Here is a 23182-nt window from a genome sequence, read left to right on the forward strand (position 1 = left end):
TGGGTAGGTGGGGGCTTGGGGTGGGTAGATGGGTGGTGGGACCCAGGGAGATAGTGAGGAAAGAAGTCAGTCTGAGACTGGTACACTTGAGAAAAGCAGAGACTCGAGCAGTCAGGGAGGGCAGGGACAAAGCAGGAAACAAGGTAGATCTGATAAATTAAACTGGATTTATTTTAACGCAAGAGGCCTAACAGGGAAGGTAGATGAACTCAGGGCATGGTTAGGAACGTGGGACTGGGATATCATAGCAATTACACTAATGTGGCTCAGGGATGGACAAGACTGGCAGCAGGACACAGATGCTGCAGGACAGATAGAAGGGAAGCAAGAGAGGAGGAGGAGTGATATTTTTGATAAGGGAGTAGCATTACAAATGTTCTGAGGGAGGATATTCCTGGAAATACATCCAGTGAAATTGTTTGGGTGGAACTGAGAAATAAGAAAGGGATGATCACCTTATTGGGATTCGATTATAGACACCCTAATAGACAGCAGGAAATTGAGAAACAATTTCAGTTATCTGTATGAATAATAGTGTGGTTATGGTAGGGAATTTTAACTTTCCAAACATAGACTGGGACTGCCATAGTGTTAAGGGTTTAGGTGGAGAGGAATTTGTTAAGCATATGCAAGAAATTTTTCTGGTTCAGTATGTGGGTGTACCTCCTTGAGAAACTGCAAAACTTGACTTATTCTTGGGAAATAAGGCAGGCAGGTGACTGAGGTATGAGTCGGGGAGCACTTTGAGGCCAGCGACTATAATTCTATTAGTTTTAAAATAGTGATGGAAAAGGATAGACCAGATCTAAAAGTTCTAAATTTGGGGAAGGCTAATTTTGACAGTATTTCGCAAGAACTTTCAAAAGCTGATTGGCGGCAGATGTTTGCAGGTAAAGGGACGGCTGGAAAATGGGAAGTTTTCAGAAATGAGAAAATGAGTGTCCAGAGATATACATTCCTGTTCGGGTGAAAGGAAAGGTTGGTAGGTGTAGAGAATGCAGAATGACAAAAGAAATTAATGGTTTGTTACGAAAAAGAAGAAAGCATATGTCCGGTATCGACAGGATAGATCGAGTGAATCCTTAGAACAGTATAAAGGAAGTAGGAGTATACTGAAGAGGGAAATCAGGAGGGCAAAACGGGGACATGAGATAGCTTTGGCAAATAGAATTAAGGAGAATCCAAAGAGTTTTGACAAATACATTAAGGATAAAAGGGTAACTAGGGAGAGGATATGGCCTCTCAAAGATCAGCAAGGCGGCCTTTGTGTGGAGCTGCAGAAAATGGGGGAGGATACTGAATGAGTATTTTGCATCAGTATTTACTGTGGAAAAGGATATGGAAGATATAGAATGTGGGGAAATAGATGGTGACATCTTGCAAAATGTCCAGATTACAGAGGAGTAAGTGCTGGATGTCTTGAAACGGTTAAAAGTGGATAAATGCCCAGGACCTGATCAGGTGTACCCAAGAACTCTCTGGGAAGCTAGAGAAGTGATTGGGTCTCTTGGTGAGATATTGGTATCATCGATCGTCACAGGTGAGGTGCCGGAAGATTGGATGTTGGCTGACATGTGGCTGCTGTTTAAGAAGGGTGGTAAGGACAAGCCAGGGAACTATAGACCAGTGTGATTGACGTCGGTAGTGGGCAAGTTGCTGGAGGGAATCCTGAGAGACAGGATGTACATGTATTTGGAAAGGCAAAGACTGATTAGGGATAGTCAATATGGCTTTGTGCATGGGAAATCATGTCTCACGAACTTGATTGAGTTTTTTGAAGAAGTAACGAAGAAGACTGATGAGGGCAGAGCAGTAGATGTGATGTATATGGACTTCAGTAAGGCTTTCGACAAGGTTCCACATGGGGGACTGGTTAGCAAGGTTAGATCTTATGGAATATAGGGAGAACTAGTCATTCGAATACAGAACTGGCTCAAAGGTAGAAGACAGAGGGTGTGGTGGAGGGTTGTTTTTTGAACTGGAGGGCTGTGACCATTGGAGTGCCACAAGGATCGGTCCACTACTTTTCGTCATTTATTTAATGATTTGGGTGTGAGCATAAAAAGTATAGTTAATTGGAGGTGTAGTGGACAATGAGGAAGGGTACCTCCGATTACAACGGGATCTTGATCAGACAGGCCAATGGGCTGAGAAGTGGCAGATGGAGTTTAATTCAGACAAATGTGAGGTGCTGCATTTTGGGAAAGCAAATCTTATCAGAACTTATACACTTGATGGTAAGGTCCTCGGGAGTGTTGCTAAACAAAGACTTTGGAGTGCAGGCTCATAGCTCCTCCTTGAAAGTAGAGTCACAAGTAGATAGCATAGTGAAGAAGGCGTTTGGTATGCTTTCCTTTTTCACACAGAGGATGATACATTTGTGAAAGTAGTGGAAGCGTTGGAGGCTGGTACAATTCCAGCATTTCAAAGGCATCTAGATGGATATATGAATAAGAAAAGATTGGAGGGATATAGGCCGGGTGCTGGCAGGTGGGACTAAATTGGACTGGGATATCTGGAGGCATGTACGATTGGTCCAAAGGATCTGTTTCCTTGCTGTACATCTCTGACTGTAAGATACTAATACCAGGGCTATCATGCTGTTCACTGCATTTGAACAGGAAATCCTACTTAAGATGTAATTTATAACACAACATATGGAGGAGTGACACATTATTGGGCTCACTGTTCTTGCATCAAGCTCTGGCGTTTGTTTTACCAGTTTCCTTTGACACTTGAGTTTTTATGCAAATTATCATGTGACCTGCCTTTGAATGAGTTCTTTTTTGTTAACAGAGCTGCCTGGAGTTCAGTTTGAGGATTCAGGAATTCATTGAACTTATCCGACAAAACAAGAGACTGGAAGCAGTCAGGTACATTGTAAGGTTACCATTTGCTGTTAAAATGAGATATACAAAAGGTACAATATATTGCTTTAAAATTATTTCCATTTCTTCCAATTTGGTTGGTATAATTCCACAACTGATGTGGTATCGGTGTGAATTTGAACTTTTGGAGTATACACTGCGTTGTTACTATAATTAACTGGCATTATTGCCTCTGTCAAATGCTGATAATACGTTGAGAATTTTTAAATTTTAAAGCCATTTAACTATTTTGCTGTTCATTTGTTGGCGCCTCACCAGTGAGCAGCTAACATGTACCACTTCTGGGCAATACCCACCTACCCTTCCCCAAGCTTTCAAGTAACAGTTTCTTCTTTAACCATCCTAATTGGTTGATTTACCCTCAGAATACATTCTTTGCTTATTTTCTTGGATTTCTATTGCCACACTTATGTCATAACAGCTTATTTTTGCTATGTCTTTCTCTAGCAAGCATGCACTGACCCTGAAAATCCAAACTTATCCTTTGTGCTCTCATAGTTATATCTTGCAATTTAGCATTTCCTCTTTCTCAATCATTCTTAAGAAACAGAACCCTGTCTAGGTAGTCCCCATTAACTTTTTTTCTAATTAATATTTATTTTAACGTTCTTTACTGTTTTGTGTCTGTTTATTTTTCATTTTGTTACTGTATTTGTTTAAGTATTGTTTGCATACATCATCATTATCGTAAAATCGTGTCTAAAATTGCACTACTTACATCTGAGATATGTTGTCTCTTTTGTTGTGGCTATGAACAGGGCGCTTTGACCCGCTTGTGGCCTTTCTTGTTAGCCTTGCCTCCTGCTGCCTAGACTCGTCTCCAGCCACACACACACACACACACACACACACACACACACACACACACACACACACACACACACCTCTTCATTCTTCCTTTTAGGCCCCAGGTTTGTCTTATGACTTGGAGTATACAGGTGCAATATTTTAGACCGTTTCTTAGCTATGGAACAACGCTCCACTTTAAAACACTGATTCCTATGGGAATTGATTTTAAGGAATAAAGCACAAATTTTAAGTGATAACACCTGCTTTTGAGATCAGGATTATTTCACACTTCCACATGTGATTACTGCCATCCAGTTCTAACTTGGCTGAGAACGTAGCCATCCAATGAAAAAGTGAAATATTGCAGATTCTGGCAGATTAAAATGAAAAGTTTAATGCAGCAAAACAGTAGTGGGCAAAATGCTCATGGCAGAGCACTCAAAAAACAGTAGCACAATCAGGCACAATTGGTGTAGATTTACTGAAAGGAAATCATGCTTGACAATTCTTTGAGGATGTAACTAGTGGAGTTGACCAGTAGGAGCCAGTGGATATAGTTTATTTGGACTTTCAGAAGGCTTCCACAGAGTTCCACATAAGAGACTAATGTGTAAAATTCAAGAACATGGGATTGGGGGTAATGTGTTGAGATGGATAGAAATCGATGAAACCATCAGGAAAATTAGGAATAAATGGGTCTTTTCTGAATGGCAGGTTATGACTAGTGGGTTACCTCAGGGATCGATACTGGAATCCCAGCTATTCACAGTATATTGTATTGATTTAGATGAGGGAACTAAGATGCCATATGTCAAAATTTGGAGATGATACAAAGCTGGGTGGGAGGGTAAGCTGTGAGGCAAATGCAGAGATGTTGCAGTGAGACTTGGAAGAGCTGAGTAAGTAGGCAAATGCATAGCAGATTTTGTATTATGTGGATAAATGGGAGGTTGTCCATTTGGGCTGCAAAGATTGGGAATTGGACTAATATTTAAATAACTGTAACTTGAGAGTAGAAATTTTCAACAAGACCTGAGTATCCTCATGCAGCAGTCACTGAAAGTTCGTGTGCAGGTGCAGCAGGCTTAAGAGAGGGCAACCTGGAGGTTGGTTTTCATAGCAAGAGGACTCGAGTGTAGGAACAAGTCTTCTAGCTGCGATTTTACATGGCGTTGGTGAGGCCTTTTCTGGAATTTTGAGTGCTCATCTCTATACATGATTAATTTATTCAAAAAGATAAAAACATTGACAACTGACAAGTTTGATCAATTTCGTTCCATTTTCCTCCTTTTCTCAAATTCCCCAATGTTTTATTCAAAGCTCTCCATGGCTGCAGATCCAGTATTGTCAGATGCATTTATGCCCATCTCCCCATTTATTTATAAGCCCAAAGTAGCATCAGTTGGAATTCATCTCCTCAGTTCCTTCACCCCACCCCACCCCCATACAGACCTAATGTAAGTGTGTTGTCTGCTTTGTTCGCAACTGTTTCAAAGGTTTTGATTTTGTAAAATCATCTTAATTTTACAAAATTATTTTTACCTTTTTTAATATGTTCAACTTATCCAGAATTCATTTAAGTTTGTGTTTTTATGCTTTCATTACTTTCTCAACTCCCTAAGAATTTCTTTCCTTTGGATATTCTGAGATGAACTTGTATGACTATTCATTCCATGTTTCAGTTGTATACATGCAAGAATTCTTGTTACTGTAGCATTACTTACAACCAAAGCCAATTATATGGCCAAGTAATTGCTTTCTGCTGCCAGATCTAAAGGTTTGATTGTTAGAAGTTGCATTGCATTGTTGTAGTTCGTCATGAGACACCATAATGTCTAAGCTGATTGAGGTTCTAAGGCAGTGCACATTCTCAGTAAGTCATGTCAGTTTTCAAGAAACATGGGCAAGTAAAATGTTTCATGTATGAACTGTTTTGATAGCAAATGGTGGTAATAAGCATTACAGTTCACATTTTGTTAACCTTTCAAATTTTTCACCAATTGCTTAACCTTTAGCATTGTAATGTGCTGTATGAAAATGTATGGTAATTAATTTTTGAGTAGCTGAAGTGTTTCAGCATTCCTGCAGTCAATGGATCAATTGCAATGCATGTTTAGTTAGCCACAGTAATTACAGTCGATTTATCAGTTGCAACAGTCATCTTTTTGCTATTTTAAACACCCTGCACTGCAGCACGTTAAATGTTGACGCAAAAGCTTGGGAGAATTCATGCATAACTGTTACATAATGTAAGGCCTCATAGTGACAAATCTATGGTGATCATGACAACTATCATCCATTTATTTTAAAACCCATCCAGTTCATTACTATACTTTAAGGAAGGAAAGCTACCATCTTCAGCTGGTCTGGCCTTGTTACGACTTTATGACTCTGAGCATTTTTTTTTCATTATCCATGGAATGTGGGTTGTGTTAGGTTAATATTTATTGCCCAACACTAATTGCTCTTGAAGTTGATGAGCCACTACCTTGAGCTGCAGTTTGTTCCTTGTAGGGAGACCTACAATGCTGTTAGGATGATATTTCTGGCTTTTGACCCAACAATACTGAAGGAACGAAGTTAGATTTCTGAGTAAGGATGATGAGCTATCTCGAATGGATCTTGCAAGTTGTATTGTTCTCATGTATCTGTTGCAATGTGTTTGACTGCTCATTTGAAAGGCAGTTGAGGTTCAGAAGCAAATGATGACCTTGCCAGTGATGCCCACGTCCCATAAAAGAAGAAAACAAGTGGCATTTGGAGACGTAGTTCTCATAGACTTAAGGTCGCTGACCTCGTACGATCAAGTCGAACATCGACCAGTACAGCAGAGTACAGGTCCTTCGGCCTTTGTTGTGCCAACTTTTATCCTACTGTGAGATCAAACTAACCTACACACCTCTCATTTTATTGTCATCCATGTGTGTATCTAAGACTCGCTTAAATGTCCCTCATGTATCTGACTCTGCTACCACCGCTGGCAGTGCATTCCACGCACCCACCTCTCTGTGGAAAGAACCCACCTCTGACATCTCCCTTAACCCTTCATCTAGTCACCTTAAAATTATGCCTCTTATGATAGCCATTTCTGTCTTGGGAAAATGCCTTTGACTATTCACTCTCTCTATGCTTCTCATCATCTTGTATACCTCTGTCAAGTGACCTCTCATCCTCCTTCATTCCACTGAAAAAAGTCCTAGCTCTCTCAACCTTTCTTCATAAGACATACCCTCCAGTGCAGGTAGCATCCTGGTGAATCTCCTCTGCCCCTCCCTAAAGCTTCCACATCTTTCCTATAATGAGACGACCAGACGGAACACAATATTTCAAGTGTGGTCGAACCAGGGCTCTGTGGATCTGCAGCATAACCTCGTGACTCTTAAACTCAATCTCCCTGCTAATGAAAGCCAACACACAAATGCCTTCTAAACCTTATCAACTTGGGTGGCAACTTTGAGCCGTCTTTGGACGCGGACCCTATGATCCCTCTGTTCCTCTACACTGCCGAGAATCCTGCCTTTAACCCTGTAATCTGTATTCAAATTTGACCTTTTAAAATGTATCACTTCATACTTTTCCAGGTTGAGCTCCATCTGTCAATTGTCGGCCCAATTTTGCATCCTGTCAATGTCCCGTTGTAACCTTCAACAGCCCTCCATACAATCCACAACTCCTCTTTGTGTCATTGGCAACCTCACTAAACCACCTTTCCACTTCCTCATCCAAGTCATTTTATAAAAATCACCAAAGAGCAGAAGTTCCAGAGCAGTGGAACATCACTGGGTCACCGAGCTCAAGGCTGAACACTGTCCATCTACTATCACTGAGGTAAAAATTCTGTCTTCTATGAGTCAGCCAAATTTCCTTGTGTCCCATGCCTCCTTACTTTCTGAATGAGCCTACCATGGGAAATCTTCTCAAATACCTTGCTAAAATTCATGTACACCTCTTCCAGTGTTCAACCTTCATAGATGTGTTCTGTCACATTCTCAAATAATTCAGTCAGGCTTGTGAGGCATGACCTGCCCCTCTCAAAACCATGCTGAGTATCTCTAATCAAACTATGGTTTTCCAAGTCATCATAAATTCCATCTCTCAGAATCCACTTCAATAATTTGCCCACCACCAACATTAGACTGACTGGTCTGTAATTCCCAAGGTTATCCCTATTCCTTTTCTTGAGCAAGGGAGTAATATTTGCCACCCTCCAATCTGGCACAACTCTAGTGGACAGTGAGGACGCAAAGATCATTGCCAAAGGCACAATAATCTCTTCCCTTGCTTCCTGCAGCAACCTTGGTTATATCCTGTCTGGCCCAGGGGACTTATTTATCCTTATGTTTTAATAGACTATTAACATAAGAACATATGAATTAGGAATACAAGTAAGTTATTCAACCCCTAGAACCTACTCTGCTACTTTATCCTCGTTGACCTGATTATAGCGTCAAATTTACATTGCAATCTACCTGGGCAACCTTTCACTTCATTGCTTAACAAGAATTTGTTTCAAAGGGGAAAACAGACTCTCCGATGCAACTCGTGCACTGACCAGGCATCCCAATCTTACTGGCCCCATTTGCCAGCATTTGGCCCAAAGTCCTCTGACCCTTTGTTCCTATTCATGTACCCACCCAGATGCCTTTTAAATTGAACCAGCCTCCTCCACTTCCTCTAGCAGCTTATTCCATGCACTCAACACCCTCTGTGTGGAAAACTTACCTATTAGGTTCCTTTTAAATCTTTCCCCCCTCACCATAAACCTATGCCCTCTAGTTTTGGACTACTCCCTCCCCACAGGAAGAGTACCTTGCCTATTCACCCTATCTATTCCCCTCTATAAGGTCACTCCTTCGCCTCCACACTAAGGAAAATAGCCCTATCCCATTCAGCTTCTCCCTGTAACTCAAACCCTCCAGTCCTGGCAGCATCCTTGTAAATCTTTTGTGCACTCTGAAGTTTAACAAGTCCTTCCTATCGAAGGATGATGAGAACTGTATGCAGTATTCTAAAAGTGGCTGTACCAATTTCCTGGGCAGCTGCAACATGCATACCAATTCCTATACTCAATTTTTATGCCTACTATTTATTACTTGTGGTCCTCCAACCTTCTATCTGGCCAACATGCCACCCTCTAAACCATGAACTTTTATTTTCTTCATTAGTTGTAGCACCTTATCAAATGTCTTCTAGGATGTTCCTGTTTACAGACCTCTGGAGCTAGATGCAATTGCTTTTCCATCTTGCATATTGCACACTTCAAATATTTTTCGAGTTGTCGCCTGTCTCTCTACTTGGGTTGTAGCATTGCACAACACCTAAGTGATGAACCATTTTGGTTCTGCCACACCTGGAAGATTCTTCCTGGCAAGGTCTTTAAATGGTGATGCTCTTGTGGCAACATTGGTTGTGTAGATTAGATTAGATCAGCCCTGATGAAGGGCTTATACCCGAAACGTCAAATTTCCTATTCCTTGGATGCTGCCTAACCTGCTGTGCTTTAACCAGCAGCACATTTTCACTTGTATGCTAAGTAGCAATATTTTTGATATACTCCTTGAACTGAAATTGTTACTAAGACTGTTAGATCCATTTTGATCATAATAACTGCATTACTTTGCTTTTGAGCCTATCAAGAGTCCTGTGATTGTTATAGGAGCAGCACAGTTTATAGGAGCAGCAGCTGAAACATTAGAATCAAGGAATAGTAATCTGTGATTTGGGTCCACAGCTGAGTTTTGAACTTTAAAAGCAATGGAGCAAATAGAAGTGTATAGGCAGCCTTACTCTTCTCTTTGTGACATTGCTGGTTTACAGTGGAACTTTATCTGAAGTCCAGGACGTGCAGAACAGATGAAGTAACCAACTAAGCAATGTTGAATGTTTGAAGTCCATAAGTGGTGCCTGTCGTTCTCCTCCCTCCACCCCACCTCCTCTAAGTTCATCAGTCAAAGAATAGCAGCCTGGACTTACTGTCAATAGTAATGCAAAGGTACTTGCCAAGTCCCACACCTATAAAATGCACAAATATCTTTGTAGAAGAAGCTTGACAGTATTTAGGAATACTTATGATTTGGAGATGCCGGTGTTGGACTGGGGTGTACAAAGTTTAAAAATCACACCACCAGGTTATAGTCCAACAGGTTTAATTGGAGGCACACTAGCTTTTGGAGCGACGCTGATCACCTATCTCCTGATGAAGGAGCGTCGCTCCGAAAGCTAGTGTGCTTCCAATTAAACCTGTTGGACTATAACCTGGTGGTGTGTGTGATTTTTAACTAGGAATACTTAGACTGCTTTGCCAAAAAAATTCAAAGAGCCTCATTGAGATAAAAATAATTACGGTTTAGCAGCAATAAAGGCACGTGTTCTTATTTTCATGATTTGGAGATGCCAGTGTTGGACTGGGATGTACAAAGTTAAAAATCACACAAAACCAGGTTATAGTCCAACAGGTTTAATTGGAAGCACACGAGCTTTCGGAGCGACTCTCCTTCACCAGGTGATTCTTATTTTCTGTAGCTTTGTATGGACTGACATGAAACGAACTGCTTTAAACCCCAGGTTTGTGGAAACAAACATTAACATTTGGACTGCAAGTTGCTGTTCACATTGCTGTTGTTTCAAACAGTTGTGGGTGTCTAGTTACTGACTATCTGGAGCCTAGGGCGATGCAGATTCAGCTATCAATCAATGATTTGATTGGTCTGGTGAATCATGACTTACTCATCAATGATGTGGAGGTCTGCAGAGATATGGATATACATTTGTGACTCATTGAGTAAAATGTTGCATCTTGTTATACAACAGTCTCCAAGTGAAAACTTACTGGTCATTGACCAACAAAATGAAGAACTGGTGCTTCTTTCTTTTTAAAAAAAAATCATCTGGGTATAGACATGATTAATGGGTGTATTTTTAAAACTAATAACTCCAAATACAAGAGCATATGTTCAGACAAAAGCAACTGGGTGCGAGAGACAGCATGTCTGTTCAAGTCTGTCACTGAAAGTGTTAGATTGGGGTGGACAAGGTCAGAAGTCACATGACACCAGGTTTATTTGAATTCACAAGTCTAACTGGTTTATTGAAATCAGATGTTTTAGGAGGCTACTCCTCGATCAGGTGAAGGCATAGAATTTATAGGCAGAGAAATCAAACGATTGTAAAAGTGGTGTGAGTGAAGTGTCAACAGCTGAATTGCAAGTGAAGGGGTGACGTATGGTCAGATTAATTCAGGCAGAGAGATAATTACAAAAACATTTATAAGATGATAGTGCTGAGAGCAAACCAAATAGCTGGAATAACATGATAGGTAAGAGTCGCATGCCGAGGGTCTAACCAATGTAACAAATTGTCCAAGGCAGCCTTTGAGACATACAATACAGAATCACTGAGCAGAAACTGATAACCAAGTTCTGTATCCATGAAGCGGGCCTCAACTGTTATCTTGGGTTCATGTCTCGCTCCATGTGACCCCACTACGTGGTTCTGTGTCTGTAAAGTCTTGTTTACTGTCCTATTTTGACATCATCTCCTTGATAAATCTCTACCTTAATTAGTTTGTACAGTTATGGGTTGCTTGTTACTTTGGTTGAATCACCTGCAGAGACTTAGTTTTTCAGCCTGTCGTAGTTTTTCAGCCTGTCGGCCCTCCACTCCCATCGTTTGTATGATCTTTTGATCTCTCTGCCGATAAATTCTGTGCTTTGCGCTTTGCTTCACTTGACAAAGGAGTAGCACTCCAAATGCTTGTGGTTTCAAATAAACTTGGGCTATTATCTGGTGTTGTGTGACTTTGTTATTATCAGTGACAAAGATTTTCTGTCTGCCAGCAATTGTGGTTGGCTCTCAGTTGGCTTAATGACTTGTGGCTGTGAATGCTTGGGCAGAAGTCATTGGACCTTCAGAAAGGAAGGTGCTGTCTTTTCTCAGCAGTCAAACAAAAATATACCTCAAGCTTCAAGAAAATCAGTTGGTTTCATTTATTAGTTGCTATAAGTTTTGGCTTTAAACAAATAAAACCAATAACATCAATTTGAAATATTTCTTTTGTGAAGACTCTGGGAATAGTGGGGATTGTTGTCTAGCTATTGCGGTGAGGTGTAATAGTGTTCTCTCTCTCCAGGGGCATTGTTCATTGTTTATATCTTTGCTTAAAGACATACAAATTGTGAATAATTTCAAGCTTCCAAAGGTGTTGCACTTGGTCTGCAGAGATGTGGACATACATTTGTGACTCATTGAGTAAAATGTTGCATCTTGTTATACAATGGTCTCCAAGTGAAAACTTACTGGTCATTGACCAACAAAATGAATAACTGGTGCTGCTTTCTTTTTTTTAAAAAAAATCATCTGGGTATAGACATGATTAATGGGTGTATTTTTAAAACTATTAACTCCAAATACAAGAGCATATGTTCAGACAAAAGCGACTGGGTGTGAGAGACAGCATGTCTGTTGAAGTCTGTCACTGAATATTGTTTTTGTAAAAGACCTGCATTTGAATACTGCTTGAAATGGTGTGCTGAAAAAACATCTCCAGAAAAATGCAGCAGTGGTTCTGTGTATGAAGTGTTACAGTAAGCTAAGAAACGTGTGAAAGAGCAGTATTTGATTAATATATTCACCAAAAGCACTGAAGCCTCAATGTCAGATTGTCTGGAAAGAAAATATTGAACATTCTGCATCATCTAAATTGAACTGATGGTACAAAAGGTCCAGTCTCTCGCTCTCGCTCTCTCAAAGTGGATAAGTTGATTAATCCCTATATAGAGCCATTCACATCTTTTTCTCTTTGCCCCGTACCACTTGATCAAATGTTTTAACCAAAATTTGTAGCAGTGTTAGTGGTTCAAGGTATGTCAGCTCAGACTTGATGAGCTGGGGTCAATGCAACACACCAGGAAGGGAGAAGGAAACCTGAACTCTGTTTCAGGAGGCAGTTACCTTCCTTGGATTAATTACTTCAAATTGGGTCATTGACCAAGGACAGGAGGGTATGACTGTGAGTGGGATCCAGGAGGTAGCACTGCAGTTCTTGTCCTACAGATTCAAAATTCCTGTTTGCTGGGTGGACGAGACCAGGGACAATAGGAAGAAGAAGCCAAGTGATCATAACTGACTGTGGTACAGAGAGCAGTTAAAGTTGGTGGAGAAAGAAGAAATGTTGTCGTAATTGCGGGTGGTATAGTTAAGGCAATAAGTACTTTTTTGTAGCCAGAATTGGGAGTCCTGAAGGCTGTGTTGCCTACCTGATGCCAGGGTTAAGGAGATTTCATTGGGGATACATAAGAACTTGGAGTGGAAGAGGAAAGATCCAGTTGTTGTGCTAAGTACCAACGATATTGGTAGAATGAGGAGATGGGTTATGTTGATGGAATGAGCAATGATGTCCAATGAGGTACTCAATTAAAAATCAAGCATACTCGGTATTTCTCACGGATAGACAGAAAGTATCTGTCTATATAGTATCCTACCCCTGGGGACCCAGAGAGATGGTGAAGAAAGAGCTCAATCTGAGATGGGTAGAGTTGAGAAGAGAAGTGAGTCAAACAGGGCAGGCAAGGACAAAGCAGAGACCAAGGTAGGACTGATAAATTAAACTGCATGTATTTCATTGCAAGAAGCCTAACAGGGAAGGCAGATGAACTGAGAGCACGGTTAGAAACATGGGACTGAGATATCATAGCAGTTACAGAAACATGGCTCCGGGATGGACAGGACTGGCAGCTTAATGTTCTGTGATACAAATGCTTCCAGGAAGGACAGAAGGGAGGCAAGAGAGGAGGGGGAATGGTGTTTTTGATAAGTGATAGCATTCCATCTGTGCTGAGGGAGAGTATTCCTGGGAATACATCCAGGGAAGTTATTTGAGTGGAACTGAGAAATAAAAAAAGGATAATCACCTTATTGGGATTGCATTATAGACCCCCTCATAGTCAGCGGGAAATTGAAAAACAAATTTGCAAGAAGATTTAAGTTATCTGTAAGAATGATAGGGTGGTTATGGTTAGGGATTTTAACTTTCCAAACATAGACTGGGACTGTCATGGTGTTAAAGATTTGATGGAGAAGAATTTGTTAAGTATGTACAAGAAAATTTTCTGATTCAGAATGTGGATGTACTTACTAGAGAAGGAGCAAAACTTGACCTACTCTTGGGAAATAAGACAGGGCAGGTGTCAGTGGGGGAGCACTTTGGAGCGAGCGGCTGTAATCCTATTACTTTTGAAATAGTGATAGAAAAGGTTGGACCAGATCTAAGAGTTGAAGTTCTAAATTGGAGGAAGGTTATCTTTGATGGTATTTTGCAAAAGCTGATTGGGGCAGATGTCCACAGGAAATAGATGGCTGGAAAACGAGAAGCCTTCAGAAATTAGATAACTAGTATCTAGAGACAGTATATTCCTGTTAGGGTGAAAGCAAAGGCTAGTAGGTGTCGAGAAAGCAGGATGATTAAAGAAATTGAGGTTTTGGTTAAGAAAAAGAACAAAGCATCTGTCAGGTATGGACAGGATAGATTGAGTGAATCCTTAAAGTATCAAGGCAGAAGGAAATCCGGAGGACAAAAAGAGAACATGAGATAGCTTTGGCCAATAGGGCTAAGGAGAATCCAAAGGGTTTTTACAAATACGTTAAGGACAAAAGGGTAACTGGGGAGAGAATTGGCCCCCCAAAGATCCTGATGATCTCCAATCTTGATGAAGGGCTTATACCCGAAATGTCAATTGTCCTGCTCCTCGGATGCTGCCTCACCTGCTGCGCTTTTCTGGTACTACACTCTCGACCCCTCAAAGATCAGCATTGGGAGACCATGTTGCAGCTCTATAGGATGTTGGTGAGGCCACTTTTGGAATATTGCATGCAGTTTTGGTCTCCTTCCTATTGGAAGGGTGTTGTGAAACTTGAAAGGGATCAGAAAAGATTTACAAGGATATTGCCTGGTTTGTAGGATTTATGGTATAGGAAGAGGTTGAATAGGCTGGGACTGTTTTCTTTGGAGCATCAGAGGTGACCTTAAAGAGGTTTATAAAATAATGAGGGGCATGGATAGGATTACTAGACAAGATATTTTCCCTGGGGTGGAGGAGTCTAGAACTCGAGGGCATTGGTTCAGGAGAGGGGAAAGATATAAAAGAGACCTAAGGGGCAACTTTTTCATGCAGATGGTGGCACATGTATGGAATGAGCTGCCAGAGGAAGTGGTGGAGGCTTGTACAATTGCAACATTTAACAAGCATCTGGATGGGTACACGAAGAGGAAAGGTTTGGAGAAATATGGGCTAGGTGCTGGCAGGTGGGACTAGATTAGGTTGGGATATCTGGTCGGCATGGACACGTTGGTCCGAAGGGTCTGTTTCCGTGCTGTACATCTCCATGAATCTAAGTGCAATGGAGTCATGTTCAATTGAGGCATTCAAGAGGGCAGTACATTATTTAAATAGAAACAACATGCAGCTTATAGGGAAAACACTGTCCAGTACCAAGTTAAATGAACCAGTAAAGGCATCATGGGCCAAATAGACTCCTCTTAACAATTGTGATTCTTTGTCAGTTGAAGGCTGCTTAAATATAGCTATCAGTAAGACATCTGGACACAGGCTGTGGAGATTGGACCAATCAAGAGTTCAAACCAATGCTAGACAAAATTGCAACTGGCTGCTCTACAGTGCAACGAGTTAGAAATAAAAATATTATCACCTCTTGGCTTACCTTATTACGCTGAAGAAAATGTTGCTGATGGCACCAAATGCTATTTCTGTGTTTGAAAGAAATACACCATTTCAAACTTCTTTAACCTTTCACTTATGTTCTGTGCAATGATGCAAAATGACAAGTATATTAAATTTCAGGTCAATACAAGCAAAAAAAAGACTTTGATTCTGCAAGCTATATTATCAGGGATAACCACATGAAACCTCCACATGCCCTTTGACTCACAAGGAAACAAATCCAAGTTTAAGGAACAGCATCCATTTGAGCATTTTCACTGCCTCTCTCAGCCTAAACCTGTTATTACCTTCTCCTTTCTTAATCCTTCAACATTAAGTCTTTCTCTCCCTTCTACTTTGCCGTCACTCAGCATGCTGATATTGTTTCCATCTTGGGCATTTTCCCTGCCCCAGATCGTATTAACTGCGTGTTCCTGTTCCCTTCATTTGACTTGTTACAGTTCTGTCCCAGGTTGGAACTGCTTTTTGATTCTTCAGGAGCTTGCATCCACAATTAATGTGAAAAAAGCCTGAGGTCATTCACAGGATCATTTTCAACCAACATTTGGCATTGCATTTTGAGGACAAAAATCTAGGTATAAAGACTCCTTAAAAAGGTATTGATCAAAGCATGTGCAGCTTGTCGCTGGCTGCAATCAGCCTGCATGTTCCTCACCCCACACAGTATCTGTGGGCAAAATCCACAAGCACCAACTGCCTCTACCCCTCATCTGCAGACATTGGAGCTGAAAGATGTCTGATACCAATGTGGAGGCATTTGTCAGTCATGTGGTCCTGGTACAATTGATCAAGAGAAACCTCCAATTTCAGTCCGGGGGATTGGCGATAGACTGGCTTCATGATCAACTGTCCTTGGTCAGGCAATCTCTGCCTCTGTAGTCCAGGGATTTGGTCACGGTCAGTCCTGTAACTCCGTAGCAGCCAGTCTCTTTTGAAAGAGGGAAAGGTAGGTTGAGGCCAAGGAGTTGACAATTGTGTGAGAGTTGATAGTGAGGTGAGATTAACAGCTTTGATATCAAGGCTGCTTTTCAGTGAGTGTAGGCATTCTGGCAAAATTGGATTCAAACGTACTTGGGGAGGAGGAAATATCTCCACTGGTGAGAGTCATACCAGACATATAAGAATGTGTTTGTGGTTATCGGAGGTCAGATATTTTAGCACTAGGATATGGCTGCAGCACTTCTTCTGGGTAGTGACCTCGGCCCAATCATCGTTGAGCTGCTTCATCACTGACATTCCCTCCGTCATAAGATTGGAAGTAGGAATGTTTGCTGATTGACTGCTTCAGTATTTGAACATCGTGCAATGTTCAAATGCATCGAGATCTGGAAACTATCTCGGCCCCTTTAGATCTCTCAGTTTGTCAACAATCCCCAGGGTCTCCCATTGATTGTGTTAAGTCCTGCCCTGGTTTGCCTAAGCAAAATGTAACACCTGGCATTTATCTGCCTTAAACTCCATTTGCTATTTCTTGGCCCACTGACCTGTTTGATCAAGATCCTCTTCTCTAACTTCTTTCACAGTCCATTATGTCACCAATATTGGTGCCATCCACAACCATATCTTTTATCTTTTCATCAAACTTGTTTATATAAATAACAAACAACTGTGGTTGTGGAATATACTTGATTATGAGCATTTTAAGATCTACACCTTCTCTTCTTCTGTAATGTGGACTTTTTAAATTTCAAGACATCACTATTTCCCAAGTTTTTTAGTTTCCATGTCTTTCTCCACAGCAAATACTACGAGAAAATAGTCATTTAAGATCTCACCCAACTCCTGCGGCTCCACATACCCGATACCCTTGTTGATCTTTAAGGGGCTTTATTCTCTCCCTAGTTACTCTTTTTGCCCTTAATATATGTACACAATCTCTTTGGATTCACCTTTATCTCCCAAAGCTATCTAGTTTCCATATGCAGCATTGGGCTGTCCGTATCTTGATCCATGATACATGACCATGAAGCTAGGCATCATGCTGGCACAATTGATTTCTGACTTTTACAGAGATTCAATCTGCTGTAGTGTGAAACAGCGGAATTTACATGAGCATAAGAATTCATGTACAATACATTATCACCCATGCCACCAATGTATCCTCAAATTTTCTTCTTCCTCTTTCTCCCATTGGCATCTTTGAGGTTCTGTAGCAGGGCTGGAGGAAGCCTGCTTGACAGTATAGCCCATTGGCCTGAAGATTTGGTCGGGCAATACCAGGAGCTAAGACAAATGAACCCTCTTTAGCTTGAACTTGCAAGGTCAGTGTGGGGCAGGCAGGGTGGACATGGCAAGTCCTGTCACCTCTGGAGTGTTCTGAGAAGAGATTTCTGAGGGGCCTGTGTATGGATCCTCTTCCAGCTGGGTGCCCTGTGGCTCTTACCAGTCTCCTGGAGGAAGGGACACCTGGAGTGCATGCTATTCCCTGTCATCATGCCTTGAATTAAGAGGTAGCCATGATGTGGAGGTGCTGCTATTGGACTGGGGTGGACAATTTTGACTTCAATTAAGAGGACTAGTGGTTGAGCTGATGCAGTGTTGGATATGTGTTTCTCCTAAAGACAGAGGCTGTGCATGGCAGCTACCACCCTGTCTATTGAAACAGCCACATGATTGCTCAGAAGCTGTAATAGTGCATTGAGGGCCATTGCATTCCACATATGCTTGGTATTGAATTGGATAATTTTGAAAAGTATCCAAAAAGAATATTTGCAGGGAAAAGGGCATAAATTTGAAACTCTTTAAAAAAAAATGCTTTTAGAGTGCCAGCACTTAGTGTGCTGAATGACCTTGGCTGGCACCATTCTATGGTTTTATGAACATATTACATACTTGTGAATTGGTCTCTGGAATTTTTGTTCCAATTTAAATCTGAATAAGGTTTTATTTAAGATTGATAAATGCAATGTATTTGATTAATGCAATTCTGAAAACAAACAAATGCCTTGACCATAAGCTGTTCAGTTTTTTTTATTATTCTTGTGCATAGTTAAGTGGTAGTTGTCAGCTGTGGGCCAACAGCAGGGCACTTTTGCTTCGCAAGCTTGGTGCTTAAAATAGGTCAAAAATCCATTAGGAAGCAGAAAGAAGTGCTGTTTACCAAGCTTCTTCCTGTGAGTAGAATTTGAATAATTGGTGTTTTGTTGAGACAGCTGGTGTGAAGATACATTTTTGTTTAAAATGGACTCTTCCTGCAGAGAAGCTGAGTGACAGTTCAACTGTTAGAATTCAATGGAACTAACAGAAAATGAAGTACATTTTAATAGAGGATGTTGAACAATTTCCTTTTATTTCTTGGCAGTTTAAACAAAAACTTTGCACATTCATAAAATTCATACTTATTACAAATTTAAGGCATTCTTTTGATAACCTTTCTAAAATGGTAACACATTCAGCAGGAATATTTCAAGGATACTTTCCATGTCTCAAGCTGCTGATATACAGTGGTTTTCAAATAAGTCTGACAATGACAATGATGGTGATAATTTCAGTCAAAAGTTGCACACTTTGACACATCTATTTTTGGTGACAGCTAGTCAAATATTTATGCTCATGCCATTTTTGGTAATGAAAATGTTATTTGATTATTTTCTCTAAATTGTGATTGTTACTATATGAGCTCATTATAAAAACATTTAAGACTTTTATTCATTATTTATGAAATACCCAGTTTTGAAAGTGTTCTCCAAAATATGTTTTGATTTCTTAAAATCCTTATGTTAAGGAATTTTGCAGTCTGTTAACGAACCTAGAAATGATGCTGAGCAATCACATGATTGCCGAGTTTAACAGACAGAATCCACTCTTTTGGAATTTTAACTTTTCCTCCCACTGCTTGCTGGCAAAAGTGTATTCAGGCAAACAATTTTTCAAACCCCTCTAGATAAATACTGTTCTATTCGTCTTCGGATTTTCTACCTTCTGTTCCCCAACCTCTGGACTCTTGAAATCTGAAGCTTGAATCCCATTATTGTATCACCAGTATGCTGCAGCAATATGACACCTGTATCTCTTGTCTGTAAGGAAAGTATTTTTGAAAAATAGAATTGCCTTATCACATTTCTCAAACGATGCAAAATTTGAGTGATTTTTAAATACCAACATGTAAGTAGCTTCAGTCATCTGCTAATTATAAATTGTAACAATTGCTGCAATTGTGATGATAATGAGATCAGAGGAAACCATGCACTATATGTATTATTTGTAGTGAAATAAAATCTTTCTCCATTTGTGATTTTTGTGAAGATTTGTAGCTCAGGTTGTGGTTCAGGTTGTAAGTTCACTTAGATGGAAGGTTTGTTTTCAGACATTTCATCACCGTACCATCATTGGTTGAAGTGCTGGTGTACTGTCCCGCTTTGTATTTGTGTCTTGATCTGTTGTGGTGGATGATATCACTTCCAGTTCTTTTTCTGAGAGGTTGGTAAATGGGGTCCAAATCGATGTGTTTGTTGATGAAGTTCTGATTTGAATGCCAGGACTCGAGGAATTCCCGTGCGTGTTTTTGTTCAGCCTGTCCCAGGATGGATGTGTTGTTCCAGTCGAACTGGTGTCCCTTGTCTGTGTGTAAGGATACTAGTGATAGTTGGTTGTCTTTTGGTGTCTTGTTGATGCTTGTGTATCCTGGTGACTAGTTTTCTGCCAGTCTGTCCAACATCAATATAATGTATTCAAGAACAACAGTACCCGATAAGCACAGTCTGCTGTTTCTTACATAACAAACCTAAACAACACTCCCAGAGACTCGAGCCACACTACCATACATCACAGACATCTCTGAGATGACAACCAGACTACTTTGGTCCCTTGGCAACATGGTAGCTCACAAACCTACCAACAGACTGAAACAACTTTTGATGAATCTAAAGGACTCTGTACCAACAACCAGCAGAATGAATGTCATATACAAAATACCCTGCAAAGACCACAATGTTACATCAGACAAATTGGCAGGAAACTAACCACTAGGATACGCGAGCACCAATTAGCCACCAAAAGAAACATGACCAACTATCACTAGTATCCTTACACACCGACGACAAGGGACATCAGTTCGACTGGGACAATACATCCATCCTCAAACAGGTTAAACCAAGTCATGCACGGGATTTCCTAGAGGACTGGTATTAAAACTGAACTCCATTAAAAAATGCATCAATTTGGACCCCATTTACCAACCTCTCAGAAAAAGAACCAGAACTGATATCACCCACCACAACAGACCAAGGCACAAAAATAGAACATGCGACAGTATGGGACTTCAATGGAGGCTCACTGATGGTGACAAAACGTTAGACCAAGCCTTCCAGCTCAGTGCGCAAACTTACAACCTTTCCATATGGTTACTATTTTGTGCTGAAACCTGCAGATATTGGGCTAATAGCCTGCATAGTGAAACTCCTGAAATTATTTATTGTGTGCTATTTGGGTTTGCAATGTTATAGTTGCCTTTCAATGCAAATTTTCCTCTGTTCCTTCTGGTGAGAGTTAAAAATAACGTAATAACAGGTTATAGTTCAACATGTTTATTTGGAAGCACTGATGAAGGAACAGCGCTCTGAAAGCCAGTGCTTACAAAGAAACCTGTTGGACTATAACCTGGTGTTGTGATTTTTAACTTTTGTCCACCCCAGTCCAACACCGGCACCTCCGCATCTTTCTGGTAAGGTGTGAATCATCAGTGTGAAGTTCTTTTTTCAATTGTCAAGTATTATAATAAGCAGTGAAATCAAATTCATTCTGACTTTCATTATTTGGTATTTTAAATAGGTTATATTATGTTGGTGAAATCTAATGTTGTCTTTGTTTCATGGAAAGATGAGTTCTTGTGGGTCAACATCTTATTTTAGCTTGAGCATAAATGAGAAAGCTTTTGGAGATATTGGGAAATTGGACAGTACAGTCATTTTAGTAATTAAATGTGCAAGGATTAAAGATTAATCAGAATTTCAGTCAATAAAAAGTCACTCATGTTGTAAATTAAAATTTTGGTGTAACAAGCATGATTAATATATTTAATGTCATTTATTTAGGAGTTTGTATATTGAATTGGTGGCATGTGCCTTTTGATACTGTGTGTAGGAGGGTGTTTAGTAATTGTTATCTTTCTGGGTCCATAAGTTATTTTTTAAAAAAAAACTAGTACAGTAGAGGAGACTTCTAGAATTATAATGAAAAGTTGATTGCATTGTGAGAGTTTTACAATGTGATAGAGTAGCCCTTAACAAAAGCATTAGTTTGCTTCTGGTTAAGAAGAACCAGGATTTTATTTTTAATTGGGAGAAGAGCCCATCGATTGAAAAGCTTTTGGTTTCAGTTTGCTGAACTCCTGATTGAAGTTAAATGCAAGCATCGAGAAAGCAATTGATTCATAAATTAGTAAATAGGTTACCTCAGTGCAAGGGTTTAATTTTTAAGTTCCAGACTAGAATATTTGGTCCTAAGCCTGAAGGGGTTATTTGAAGCTAAGAAAGTCCTGAGCCTGGTTGTGCAACTACTCGAGGAAAGGGCCATGAAACACTCAAAGAAAACATGTGCAACGTGCCTTATTGACTACCACCCACTGGTTCTGACCTCCACAAGTGCTTCGAGAGAACTGGTCATGGCCCACATCAGCTCTAGCCTCCCAGCCTGCCTCGATCCCCTGCAATTTGCCTTCCAGTGAAATGGGTCCACAACGGACACCATTTCCCTCGCCCTACACTCATCCCTGGAACATCTGGATAACAAGGTCACCTATGTCAGACTCCTAGTCATTGACGACAACTCCAACTCACGCACCATAATCTGTACCAGCCTAATATCAAAACTCTGGGACCTAGGTCTCCGCTCTGCCCTCTGCAACTGGATCCTCAGCTTCCTGACCCACAGACTGCAATCAGTGAAGATAAACAGCACCTCCTCCACAACAGTCCTCAAAACTGGCATCTGCAAAGATATTTTCTCAGCCTCCTACTGTACTCTGTGAACACCCCATGACTGTTTAGCCAAATTCTGTATGAATGCCATCTACAAGTTTGCTGACGGCACTACCGTGGTAGGACGGATATCAAACAACAATGAGTCGGTACAGGAATGAGACAGAGAGCTTGGTGTCATGGTGCAATGACGACAACCCCTTTCTTAATATCAGTAAAACAAAATAACTGATCATTAACTTCAGGAAGAAAGGAAGAGGACACAGCATAGCTGAGGTGGAGAGGGTCAAGAGTGTTAAGTTTCCTAGAGTGACAGTAACTGACAATTTTGTCCTGGACCTCCCACGTAGATGCGACAGTCCAAAAGGTACAACAGTGCCTCTTTTGCCTCCAGTGACTTTGGAAATTTGGCAGGTCAATAAGGCACATTCAACCTTTTATAGATGCATCATAGAAAACATTCTATCCATGTGCGGCAACAGCTCTGTCCAGGATCAAAAGAAACTACATAAAGTTGTGTGCACAGCTCAAACTATCATGGAAGCTCGTCTTCCACTTCACAATGCAGTGGAAAAACTGCCAAGATCAATAAAGACTCCTCCCACCCCGGTAACATGCTCTTCCAACCTCTTCCATCAAACAGAAGATACAGAAGCTTGAATGCAAGCAACCAGCAGGTTCAAGAACAGCTTCCTGCTATTATTAGACTGCTGAATGGACCTCTCAATAACTTCAAATAATGTTAATTTTGCTAATGTTGATCTTGCCTCGAGCACTTCCTGTGAAATTATAACTTTGTTCTGAGCACCCTAAGATCTTTTTGGAAAAACACTAAAAAACAATATAAAACGCA

The 23182-nt window shown here is 40.6% G+C and overlaps 1 protein-coding gene across 2 annotated transcripts in view; it reads left to right on the forward strand.

The window, feature by feature from the left end:
* The window catches only part of maea (macrophage erythroblast attacher, E3 ubiquitin ligase), a 146834-nt gene that overhangs the window by 96410 nt on the left and 27242 nt on the right, over nt 1–23182 (forward strand). For both annotated transcript variants that reach the window (XM_060828582.1, XM_060828591.1), the window contains one exon: nt 2797–2873. In XM_060828582.1, the coding sequence (XP_060684565.1) occupies nt 2797–2873 (77 nt within the window). The remainder of the gene's footprint in view (nt 1–2796; nt 2874–23182) is intronic.

The sequence above is a fragment of the Hemiscyllium ocellatum genome, chromosome 1, assembly GCF_020745735.1.
Source record: "Hemiscyllium ocellatum isolate sHemOce1 chromosome 1, sHemOce1.pat.X.cur, whole genome shotgun sequence".
NCBI lineage: Eukaryota > Metazoa > Chordata > Chondrichthyes > Orectolobiformes > Hemiscylliidae > Hemiscyllium > Hemiscyllium ocellatum.